This window comes from Seriola dumerili, unplaced genomic scaffold, assembly GCF_002260705.1.
Source record: "Seriola dumerili isolate Sdu_G_001 unplaced genomic scaffold, Sdu_1.0 BDQW01000393.1, whole genome shotgun sequence".
In the NCBI taxonomy this organism is placed as follows: domain Eukaryota; kingdom Metazoa; phylum Chordata; class Actinopteri; order Carangiformes; family Carangidae; genus Seriola; species Seriola dumerili.
The window spans coordinates 1297451-1310454 of NW_019174648.1; the positions used below are offsets into that span (position 1 = coordinate 1297451).

The 13004-nt window shown below is 41.8% G+C and overlaps 1 protein-coding gene across 1 annotated transcript in view; it reads left to right on the forward strand.

Annotated features, from left to right (window-relative positions):
* col4a6 (collagen type IV alpha 6 chain) overlaps positions 1–13004 on the forward strand; it is a 108528-nt gene that overhangs the window by 56013 nt on the left and 39511 nt on the right. Inside the window, exon 3 of the mRNA XM_022761308.1 lies at positions 9236–9313. Coding sequence (XP_022617029.1) covers positions 9236–9313 — 78 coding nt within the window. The remainder of the gene's footprint in view (positions 1–9235; positions 9314–13004) is intronic.

The window sequence follows — 13004 nt, forward strand, 5'->3', positions numbered from 1 at the left end:
CCCCCCGGTGATTCCCCCCCCCCCCCTCCCCTGTGAGATCACCAACACTGGTGCCGGTTGTCAGGGCAGCAGTATTTCTGTCCACATAGGAGGTGAAGTCATCCGATTGGGTGGCGGTGCTGCTTGTTACGAGGGGATCCTTGTACTTTGCTGCGACACAATCTGTAAATAAGTCACAGCGTTCGTGTGGGGATGTTTCAGTGAACTCCAGGAGAAGAAAATGATAAACTGAAACCTGTCTCATGAGGTTTTTAATATTTCCTGAGGCCAGTGGTTCCTAAAACTTACTCGGCACACTCTTAATTTTTCATACTTGCGCCTGTAAATAAGCAAGTCTTCCAGGGGTTCACACCCATTAATCACCAAAGTATCACAGATGTTTCAGAACGTTCTGGCATCGCAGATCAATCTCCCTCTTACTGACTTACATTCTTCTGTGAGATATGTTCGTGTAATGTCAGGGATCTGAGCAGGGTTGCAATACGAGGCATGAGACCTGAGGACACACGACGTAAACCCGTACCGGCGGTATTAGCAACAACATGTAGCCTAGCTCGCGCTCTGCCTGCGTGCCCGTTCTCGCCCTGGTTCATTTTGTTCATGATAAAATTGCTAAATTCCCAACCCCTTAAGTCTCTAATTATGTCGATGAATGAAAGAAAAAAGAGACAGAGGCAGAGAGAGAGAGAGAGAGAGAGAGCCAACAAGGCGAGGCAGGTAGAGTCCTAATCCTGTCTAATAGCAATGTTTCTGTTCCATCATGACTGCAGAATCTTTAGCCAGAGGAAAGAGAAAGAGGGATCTGTGTGTGTGTGTGTGTGTGTGTGTGTGTGTGTGTGTGTGTACAGGTTTTTGCATGTGTGCAAGCAAGTAGAGATTTAAAGGTTTATCGCTGGCGGAAAGTAACTAAATACATTTACTGAAGTACAGTTGTACGGAAATGTTGTACTTGTTATTTCACCTGATTTATTTTGACGGCAACAGACAGACACACACACTCTCTTTAAATCTTAAAAATACCTTTATGTTGTACCTCAGAAGTCACTGAGTCGTGTGCATTCATGTTTCGTGTTGGTATCAGAAGTCGTTTGAGTTCTACCTGACCTTTTCCTGGATAATGTAAAGATCTGATTGGCTGCGTGGAATTTGCATTTTACATTTTAAGTGAGCAAGTTTGGACAGAAGATAACTTCACAGACAATGTTTTTTTTTGGAAAGTTTTGAAACACACAGACAGAGACATGATGAGCAAAGATCACAGAACAGACATCTGTGTGTGTGTGTGTGCGCACTTTGTTTAATGCGTTCACACATGCAGTGCACAGCGACTGACGATATATACTATAATATGTTTTGGCAGGTGGTTTTGTTCACGATCACGACAGGTTTCTGTGCACCTTACACAATTCGTCAGCCAGTTGGGATTTGATTCAAAACCTCCTGCAGCTGCGACGCACAAACTTTGATTTTAGGATATTTCCCTGCAGACAACACATTTCTATGTCTCATAAATTCATATAAAAGAGTTGCATGTTCATGTTCTCTGTTGTGTCACGGAGGTGATTGTGATAGATAGAGTAGCATCGGGGATTTTTTTTCTTCATAGTAACTTTTGTTTTGCGGGTGATTTATGACCGTCTCTGGTGTTTGTTTGTTTTTGATAATTCGGTGTGTGGGAGAGAAAGCAGGAGCTTAGTTTTCTAAATCTGAGTTTACTTTGACTCTGCCAGGAAAGTGCCACACAATGCAACACGTTTATATTTAAAGACTTTGACATTAAGTCGTTTCACAACGTTAACACAGTCTTAACGGGATTAGAGACGGGGAAATGTAAGGGGGTGTAAAGTTTCTTTTATGTTGTTTGCTATCTGCTAACATGAGGTCACACAATGAGAAAGACCAGCTGCTCTGTTTAAAGGACCATTGATTCCAGTTATGTGTAGTTGACAGTTCTGTTTCTTCAATATGATATATATATGATCGATATGATTATCAGTTTACAGACTCTGGATATTTGCTCCAGATGTGCCTCCCATCACTTTGTATTGAGTTTTATGTCATTTCACAGCACGGCAGCAGGGAAGATGAGAGATGTAATTGGTGTTTGTGATTATTTGTAATATTTACGAGACAAATCTTCTAAAAACGTCTGTGAAATCAAAGCGAGCATTCCTGAAAAATCCCCTTTTCCTGCGGTATTTATGCTTTTTCTCTGCCATCAACAGCAGCTTACTCTGTTTACGTTCGCAGCTGTCGGCCATGTCAGCTGGGTGTGTGCGACGTCCTGTTTGGGTCCCTGTTAGCGTCACAAATTTCCGCTGTCTGGCCAAGTTATAGGTGACCTGGCTCCAGCTGGGTGGCCCTGTCAAGTGACTGCACGTGAGCTTGTGTAAAAGTACACAAAGCAGTGCACGTGAGCTTTTACACACATGCAGAAATATGTGAATGGATAAATCTGAAATGGTGCGTTTATGCCCTGGACATAAAAGTGGACACACAAAGTGTCTTCAACTGTCGCCTGTACACATACTCCACCATGCATGTGTGCTTGTATGCAGTCCATACTGCTCACACACATGTGCACACACACACACACACACACACACTCAAACACCCAGCGTGGAATAAACAGAAGTAAACGAGGAACGCTGCAGGCCCAAACACAGCTGGTTAGTCTCCTGCGGTGGATGTCGGGGTCACAGATGGACCAGAGAGAGAGGAAGAGGAAGGATATGATGAAGGGGAGTAAGGAGACAGGGGGAGACGGAAGGGAGGAAGAAGGGAGGACAAATATAGAGAGATATTATGATTGTAAAAATGGGAAGGAGGAAAGTTTGAGGAGGAGGACACTAGAGGGAGGAAAGAGTCCTTTTCTCTCTCCTCTTATCTCCACCTTGTCTTTCTTTATTTGCATAAGCAGTTGCAACCCCCCCCCCCTCGTTCCTCAACGTCAAGTTCAGGCAAAGGTGAAATGTAAAGAGGTCCTTCAGGGTCAAACACTATTTCCAAATACATTTTTCATCATTCTCACTGTCACTCAATGGATCTCAGTCTGGGTTTGTTGTTAAAAACGGACACCTGCTTCTCCTATTTAAGTAATCAGCGTGTTCACTGGTTTGTATTATGCACTGACAGTTTGACTGACAGGTGTTGGCGTGAACTCTGCTCTCCCATTGGTTGTTACCGTGTGATGACATGCAGATTGACAGGCTGTGGATTAAACAGATTCCCATGCAGCACTTTGTAGGGGAAAGCATGAAGTCTCAATTTTTAGGTTTTAAGGCGGTTCAGGTCTTTTTCAAAATTGCTTGTGCAACATTTACAGTTTAACACTGCTGCGGTGTTTCTGCACTTCAAGTCCCAGAATTCACTTGTCAGTCAAACTGTATGAGTGTGACCATGGGACCCAGAAACCCATCACTTCCTGTGAGGCAGGAGGATTGTCCACGTTAGTACCTACAATAGAAGTGTTTATTATTAATTATGGTTTGATTATTCGATATAAAGTGAATTCATTTGGCAGCTGCTTTACATTAAGCCATTTAACAAACAAAAATGTGTGTACTATATACTTTCAAAAATCAACACAACTTTCATTTCAGCATGGTAAACATGCAAGTTATCTTAGCTTAGCTTAGCTTATCTTAACAGACTCATCAGACTCTCTGACCTCCACGTAAACCACCACCACCATGTTTAACTCTACTGTATATCTGTCCATCATGCTGTATCTGTGTATCTATAACATACGATGCACGCAAGGCTTTATCACTTCTTTTTTTTTTTTTTTTTAAAAGAAAAGGGCTGTCCTGTCTCATCATGCATGTTGTCTCCGCCATATAGTGTATATTGTATTCTGGGTAACCTTAGACTCAACCGTCATCCAGATAACATCAGCAGGCCCTATAGGAATGAACGGGCAAGTCCAGACGTCGGCCGTTGCCCATGAGCTGCCACTCTCAGCTGTACGGACTGCAGGAGGTTTTTTAGTAGACAGGTATTACACCCGGCTTTTAAAAGTCTCAAGTTAGACGCACAAGCATGAAAGTGTTTGGACAGTAAAGTATGAGCAAACAGGCAGGATTGATCGGGAAACATTAGCTCAGGCTGAAAGACGCATAGCTGGGTAATGCCACGGTGACAGAGTGGAAGAAAGGATTGATGTGTGCAAACACGTTGTTGGATTCATCCAGACAATTGGGAGCGTGCCTGTTCTATCACGTTATATCCGTGAATGTATGCTAATTATGAGCATACATTCTCACAACCTTTAACAGTATGTCTAAGACTGCGTGCAATGAAGGTCAATGGAGTTTTGTTTCTGCTGCTGAAAGTATTAGGAAATAACATTTGAAATTTATCAGTTTTCCTCTGTATTTCTTTGGGGAAATATTTCTAATGAAATGTAAAACTGTTCTGTGGACTGTATTTCATTCAGCTTGCATTGCATTGGGGCAGAGGAGACGACAGGTACATCCATCTCTGTGCTCGACCTCCCCCTTTAAATTCTGTAAAGTACCTTGTAGCTCTGGTTTTGAAAAAGCATTATAGAAATAAAGTTCACTTACTTAATTAATCTGTAGGTGTGTTTGCTCATGTATCTTTGTGAGGACCAGTGTCAGATCTTACAAGTGAGGACGTTGTTGGATTGTGAGGACATTTTATGTATTTTCCACTTTTTTGAATGTTTTTAATGAGGATTAGGGGTTAAATTTAAAATTAGGTTAAAGGTTAAAAAGGGTGTTCACAAGTCTAGTACATTGTGCGTCATCATTACTTGTGTCTACACATCCAAATACAGTCACGTGCCCTCCTCCACGTGTTTCTGTTGACCTCTAATAACTCTTTATTGTGTGCATGTGTTCATGTTTTACTCATTGTTCTTCCTCCTTTGGTATTTTTTAACACCACATCACACGTCCTCCGCTCTCAGGTTGAATGTTCTCCCTAGGGCGCTGGCTTAGCATCTGTTTGCCCATATCATCCTTCACTTTTAACTCTTGGGTGTGGACGGTGCGAATTGAGCGAGGATCAGCCCCCGAGCAGGTGGAAGGCTGGATTATATCTCAGAACAATGGATCTCACGGGGCAATAACAATCTGAATCGGCCTGCTCTTATTGGATGGTACCTGGGGAGAAGTATTCATGCCTTAACAAAAGGGGGATAAAATATCAAAATAATAAGGGTAACATGATACGGAGATGGGAGCTAAGAGAGCACAAGACCTTAAGCATTATTTTTTGTCTTTCTTTTGTCATTATCTGTTCCCTTTTTTCTTATTTAAACAATCTTTTTGCTTGAACTTGTTTTTTGTTCTTTTTCAGCTTAATTTGAGATACCATTAATGCCCCAAAGCACTTGTTTTGCTTCTATTTTTAGCTTCTTGTCTCTTCAGCCTCTTTGCCAAAAGTTTAATTTGAGCTTCTCCCTCCTTTTTTCTCCGTTTGTTTCAACCTTTTTCCTTCACTCTCCCTCTCTCTCTTTTTTTTTTCCCCTTTTCTCCGTCATCCATCCCAAATTTCACTGTTTCCCGGCTTCACTTTCTCCCTCTCCTTTGCCCTCCTTCTGTCACTGTGATTACAAGAGTTGAGGAGATCAGAGGGAAGAAAGCAGGACCAGCACCACTGACCTTTCCCCTCCTTCTCTCTCTCTCTCCTTCTCTCTCTCTCTCTCTCTCTGCTCTGTGCCAAGCTTGTTTCTTCCTTGTTGTGTGTTTTCCTCTCCTTTTCTTTCTCCACCACATTCAAGTTCGTGTTTTATTGTCTGCAGCTTTTTGTGGTTGTAGCTGACTCGGTTGTCTCGTCTCGGCCAGGTGGTAGTAGTTGTAGTAGTAGCAGCTGACAGTTGTGCTCTTTGGCATCTTAGTCCTCTGCTTATGCTACTTAATATGTTACCAGTTTTCTTAAAATAATGATTATCTTTCGACTGTAGGTTTGAAGACGTCACATTGGGTTTTAAGAAATTTTATTTTTCAGCATTTTTCTCGATTGAATCGAATCAATTAATCAAGAAATGTATCAGCAGATTAATCAATAATGAATATAAATGTTAGTTGCAGCCGTAAAGTAGTAGAAAATACAGTATTATATTAGTTTCTACTATAATCTAAGTTTCTAAGAGTTTTATTCTTAAATATTGCTTTTATTTTATTTTGTTGTAAAATTAGTCGCATAAAGTTGCTGAAAGTTACATCGAATAAGTCATGAGTTACTATATGTTTGCATGATCTGTAAATAACTACTGCTGTAATAAGTTAAATAAAAGCATAGACTTGATCATGTGATGAGGAAGCCACACCGTGCACCGCTTTATGTTGCGACTGAACTCAACCAGTAAATCGATCTAGACGTGTTTGGTGTGCGCTGAAGTTTTTGTGCTGAAATTTCTGAATACATTTGATAAGAGATCTGATTTTGCAGATTCAAAATTGGAGATGTGCAACTCAATAGCAGAGAATGAGGAGCATCTTCAGTTGTGAAAAATTCACCATATATAAATATAATAATGCANTGAAATTTCTGAATACATTTGATAAGAGATCTGATTTTGCAGATTCAAAATTGGAGATGTGCAACTCAATAGCAGAGAATGAGGAGCATCTTCACCATATATAAATATAATAATGCGACATTAATTAAAACAGCTCAGATCCATCCTGTGCAGTGTCGTCTATTAATGTCGTCATCTTGTCGACCCTTGTTAAATAAAAATTTCTCAGACGCCTTCACATGGGATATGCACAGTCTTTCTCAGGCTCTTATTATATTCGACTTGAGACCCAGACCAGACCAGCTGATGAGTACTAACAGGGGTCCTGGAGGGCCCTTGACCTCGATTGTTGTGGATATGAACACTCGCGGACTTTGCTCATATGAACTAATACACCCCGCACTCTTCATCACATTTCAGCTTTGACCTGCACACTTGCTCCTCCATCCACTCCTGTCCCCTTAATCTCCATCAGACCCCCAGTCAACACCCTTTTTGTCCCTCCTCCTCTCCCGTCCTCCCTCCTGTCCCTCTCTCCTCCACGTCTCACCACCCCGCCATCACCCTTTCATCCGCTAATCACGTTGAAACGCCAGCCATGACCTTTGAGTTTAACCCCAAAGGAGACCCCCAAATCACGGACTCGTACGAGACATTTGTTCATGTATTCACACGAAGGACTCGAGCATGCTAATTAATTACCTGCGTACATGTGCGTGTCATATTTTACACACGGTTTAGATGCAACACGTATAAACACGCAGATACATACAGGTCAAATAAGAAAAACACACATATTTCCGTTCACCATGTGGTCCATCGCCTCCCACCCAGAGACCCGACATGTGAATAGATGGCATTCGGTGTTGTGAAGTTTTAAGGACCTTTCGTATATGAGCTTATGCCACTCATACGTCAGCTTATAAAGGCTCGAAAAGCACTGCGTGATGTTTTCGCAGGTATGTCAGGAATGCCACCCAGTGAACTGAAGGTTAATCTGCAGTTCAGTTGGAGTTTATGCACCACAAATGGTGCGTGGTGACACTGAGTTTGTTTATTGGGAATAGGACGGGAAGTAAGAGCGGCAAAATGTGGCAAAAAAATCAAAGAGAGGGGAACAGCTTATAGAAAGCTATTGTCCACAACACTGCCATGTATGCATATAACGCCACCCGTGGGCCGTGTCGACCTTGGCGGCACAACTTTACGTGTGTTTTGGTTTGTACAGCGCTCAGTCTTCAGACGACCATGACAAATTATACATTGTTAGAAAGCTGTAAATCTCCTGATTCTGTCCGTGGAAACCCTTTTAGGATCCTCATGTCACCGCAGCAGCTGTTCTTCATTTTGTAGTACAATCGTTCTTGGAAGCAGACACATGTCCAAGCACTAAAAAACCCCACACTAAGCTTCAGTCCTGTGTTGTCATGGAGGAAAAGTTGTCTGATTGACTGATTGATTGATTGATTGATTGATTGAGACCAGGGTTATGACTGTGAGGTCCCACGAAATTATATTACAACTTCCTTAATGTGATGTAGTTCTCTTTGGAAGAGTATGTTGGGGTGGGATATTAAACAGCAAGTTTTTAAACTTCATTCTCAGTATTTATATCTTATCCTATAATCCCTAATTTTCACAGTCGTCTTTGAACACAACCTTAGCAGCATCACACAGCTGCAGTTCATATTGATTAACCTTTGATTCCCAGTGGAGCATCAGATCACCATTGAAAATGTGCAACTTTGCAGAAAGTTTTCAAGCCCCAATCCCACTAAGAACAGATTAATATTTCTTTGCTCATCAATCATTGGTTCTCAAGAACAAAGCTCCATAAACAACTTCTATGTAAACAGCATCTGTCTTCTGTCCTCACATTTTGTAATGGCCTGATAAACCCTTTTTGCATACGGTAAAAGTGGATTAGTTTAGTCTTTGTGCAACACTCAAATGTGTGATTTGATTTATTTTTTTCTTTCACACCAGCTCACTCCTGTTTTCCCTGGCTGAGAAAACAAGCATCCCGCAGGTCACAGTAGCGTTACGAAAGAAGTCACGGGGAATTTAAAGCTTCCCCCAGGGCTCCTGTTGGTATCACTGGCTCTATTCTTTCGGTTAGAGGTTTGACTCTGGTTGTAGTTAAGGTTGCGTTTCTGTTACTAATCAATGGGCACGTAAGAGCGCTGGAGGTGAACGGTGAACGGTCACACATCCAGTCAGGACGCAATGCAAAGGGAACACTTCATTGTTTATAACTCAAAGAACCTGATGCTACATGTTATGTTTGGATACATAATTAAATCTGCTCTTTAAAGAAAAAAAAAAAGTCATGTTCTTTATCTTTCAACACCTGGAATGAACATTGACTGGATCTGATCCTCCTTAAAATCCGGTTTAAATCCTTTTGCTTTTTTCAGGTTGCTGTACATCTGGCTGATGCAGCTGTTAGGATTCCTCATATGCACGTGACTTTAGATGTTTCTCTACTGCAGTGCTCTTTGTTTGATTGTTTTCTTTTATTCACGCGGGGATTTGAACAAAGACTCCTCCACTTTTGCAACAGCGTGCTTATACATTAGGCCTCGACGTGAACAAAAGACGGGAAATTGTGACTTTTGAGCTTTTGCTAACCACAATTTTCCAACATGAAAGGGAGAACAAACACCGAAAAATGTCTGGTCTTGAACAGAAATACATTTCCTAAGCAGTTGCTGTAATATCCTTTTCTCCCTCTCTGTTCTGCAGGGTGCAAAGTTTGACGAGCCGTGTGCAGGCCTGGACTGTAGCGGAGGATGTAGGTGCAATCCAGAGAAAGGCAGCAGGGTGAGTCACGTCTTATCTGCATGATGCTGTCTTCTTTTGATCTGTGTTAAAATCAATTTTATCTCTTTACTTTGAACCTAAAAATCATATTTATCAAAATGTAGACATGCATAGTTGCAGCGTTTTGTCACAATAAATCACAAAAGGGCAACGAACCATAGGAACCTTTATGTGATTCTGTGATTGCTTTCTTTAAATTAGATTAGTGCAATTTTCAGCCTGGTATTTAGTTACCAGCCTTATTTTATGTTGCAGTGTACAAATAGACACATGTGAATGTAAACAAAGACGAACAGGACTGAGCTCGTTATGTGATTGGATTTATTGCATTAAGCAGACTGATCATCTCTTGGCTGTGAGGTGAGCAAACTAAACTGGGTTGATTGTGATATTTGGCCCCTCCCACAAAACAATGTTTAGTTTGTTAACTATTTATTTCAGTTGAGGTTTCGATTTAAAAAGCTGTTCTGATCGTTTAATTTGCGGAAACAAGTAAATTACCTTTGGTTTGTCAAGAAACTGTGACCTCAGGGCTCCCATTTAAATTTGTTTAAATCTTTTTCCACACATCAACGCCACAAACATTATCACTGTTTGACATATATCAAAGTGAGCTCAGTGTCGGTTTGTGTAACGCATGCTCCAACAGCCCGTGTCTATAAGACTGTACTGTGATTTCTCCAGGCGAGGAATCAAACTCAGACTCGTAAACACAAAGCTGATCATGTCTCCGGGCGAGGAACTTGTTTTCTTGGCTTTGCTTCCATGACATTAATGTGAAGGAAATCTTTCCCTCCTGCAGGTCTTTAGGTAGCGTTAGACAGTGTTTCTATAGGTCTCTCAAAAGCAATAGTTGAACGTCTGTCTCAAGGACGACTGTGAAGACACTGCTAGCAAACAGAGGTCGTGATGATATGACGCTCTGAACAGTCATAACACAGGGACACTGCCTTCCCTTGGAAAAGTAGTGCATGAAATATACAACATAAGTTTGGTGGTTTAGCAGACATAGCATTTATCAGACATAGTATATACAGATATATTCACATGGTTTCCACTTTAGCAGCAACAGACAGCAGCTCGGCTGTCTGATTTACGGCTGTAACGCAGGGTGGCAGTTAACGGGAACGCTCTGTGGGTGTTTTATATGTCAGTATATGAACCTGCTGGCTTCATAAAAATTCCTACACATTGACAAGCTCCTGTAAATGCTTCAGCATCACCAGGTTCAGAGAGGTGACGGCTGTAAATATATATACAAGTGGAAGTGCAGCTTCAGAATATGTTTTAAAGTGTGATCTTTGAAGCTCGGACACTGCAGGGACTTTAATTAAGATGCAGACACGCTACGCTGACGTGGAATATTTCTAATTCTGAGGCGTTTTATGGTCGAATTTCAATATAAGACGAGCATGATTGCAAAAGCCAGACCGGCAGCAGCTTAAATCCAAAGGTTTTGTCTTTGTTCAGTCAAACTTTACAACCCCACAAAACTGCAGTCGGTGGTGGGATGTCATTTATTTACATGCATCTATATTAATGTTACAAATAGTACAAGATATCGGTCTTTAATGGAAGGTAATGGTAGATTGTGCAGAGGCAGGTCGGAGTGAGATCTTCCTGTCGGCCCCATCAGGCTCCACCAATCAGAACGTCAGGTCGGCCTCTGTGTGGCCTGAGAGACGAAACCCAGGGTGAAGAAAAGTCTTTCCAGCGCTCGCCGCTGTTCCTGAAGCTCAGCAGTGCTGTTGGTGATAATTGAAGCTGAACGTTATGTAACAGCGTTTTTATTCCAGGGCTTTTCCCTTTGATTTAACTTTCACCTTCAGTCATCCCAGTGCACTCACAGGAGAAGAAGCAAGTCATTTGCAGACTTTATTTTGCCCTGGGTTTCGCCTCTCAGGCTATATGCACACATACAATGCTGCAACTTCCTGTGCAAGTTTTTAGAGTGAAACAAGAATTGAATCTGTTGTTGCTAAAGCTAAAAAGATAGATGCTAGAATTGAACATCGATAGAATATTAAATATTGGACGAGGCGGAACTGGACAGGTGTCTTCATTCATTTTCAGCTTTTTAAATAAAAACCTTAAAAAATCAGTTGCACTTTTTATCGCCATGTTGTGTGTGTGTGTGTGTGTGTGTGTGTGCGTGTGTGTGCGTGTGTGTGTGTGTGTGTTCACCTCTGGCTAAAACCAGACTAACTGCAAGCTTCACACTGTAGCTCGGCCTCTTTCAGCCTGTATCCAAACAACAATTACTGTCTGACACAGAAGCCTACACTTACTGCCTGCTGCCTACTGTACGCCACTTTAGGTAAATGATACAGTGACGAGCGCCACATTACAGCCAGGTACCTGTAGGTAAATGATATAGCTCAGGTAATACCACCTACCTCTGTACGGGCCTCCTGCTCGGCCTAAATGACACAGCCAGCGGCTCTATTACCTTCTGTAACTGTTATTGTTGTGAGCCGTTCAGGTGGTAAGGTGCTTATTTGTCTCTTTTCAGTTTTACTTTTGTACTTACAAGTCGGTGACGCGACGCGTGTTCTCGATCATAGCCGTTAACCGCCCTGAAGTTCACAGGTGGAAAGTAGTCGAGTGCAGAGTCTGGGAGTCCGGGCTCGATCAACTATTTAACTTGATGTTTAAATTTAACGTACTAACAACCAACAACAATTTAGATCAAGTTGTTAAAATCTTTTTCTTTCTAGTTCCAGTTGAGTGAAAGTTCACTGTGTCTTAATGTGACAGCTCTTTATCCCAGCCGTTCTCTATCTGACATTTAAGACTGGCTTTGGACCAGAATCAAACAGTTTTCTCTTTCTCCTGCATGATTTGTGCAATCTGCTCCTCGTTATCATGCAGGAGCTGTGCCCGCAAGAAACTTTGGCACCTTCTACTTAAAAAAACAAACACAATTTTTTTTTTTGTTTGTTTAGCTGATGCTTACTGATGCTAACTGATGCTAACTGACAGAGAGTAGATGTTGTCACGTATGACTTTGGCGATGCTCTGTTGATCCCTGAGGGTGAACCTCTCTGTGCAGCTTCTGTGTGTGTGTGTGTGTGTGTGTGTGTGTGTGTGTGTGTGTGTTTGTATAAAGAAGCAAAAGCAAGAAACTGAATTTGAAATGTACTCATATTTCCAGCAGGTTACAGTCACGTTTAAGTTCCCATCATGCATCAGGTGTTGATTTTAAATGCAGTTTGACACTACAAAACAAACGATAAGCCTGAAAGTACGCACAATACATCAGTCTGTCACCTTCTGATCAAACAAAATGTTCCATGTTATTCGTGCTGTTTGCCGTCTGCACATGCTTTGGCTCATATGTACCAACGACCGTGCCAACAGCTCTGGAGGGCGCTGGAACAGCGTGCTGCTTATAGAGGAGGAGGAGGGCAGGACTGGCGTGCAAAGACATAGAAATATGACCTGAAGATGTTTCCTGCAGCCAATAATTGCAGCTTTACAACAAACATCTGGTAATAGTGGGAGGGACAAACACACCTCTTGTCAGCGTTGTGTGTTTTTAAGAAAAAAGAGGCTTTTAGTAAATGTAGAAGCTTCTGTAGCTCGTTTATCATCCGTGGCTCTTAAATCCATTGCTAATGCCTGAGTAAGACCCCCCGCTCCTCTGGGTGATATAATGTCCGACCCCCGACACAAACGCACCAGAGACACA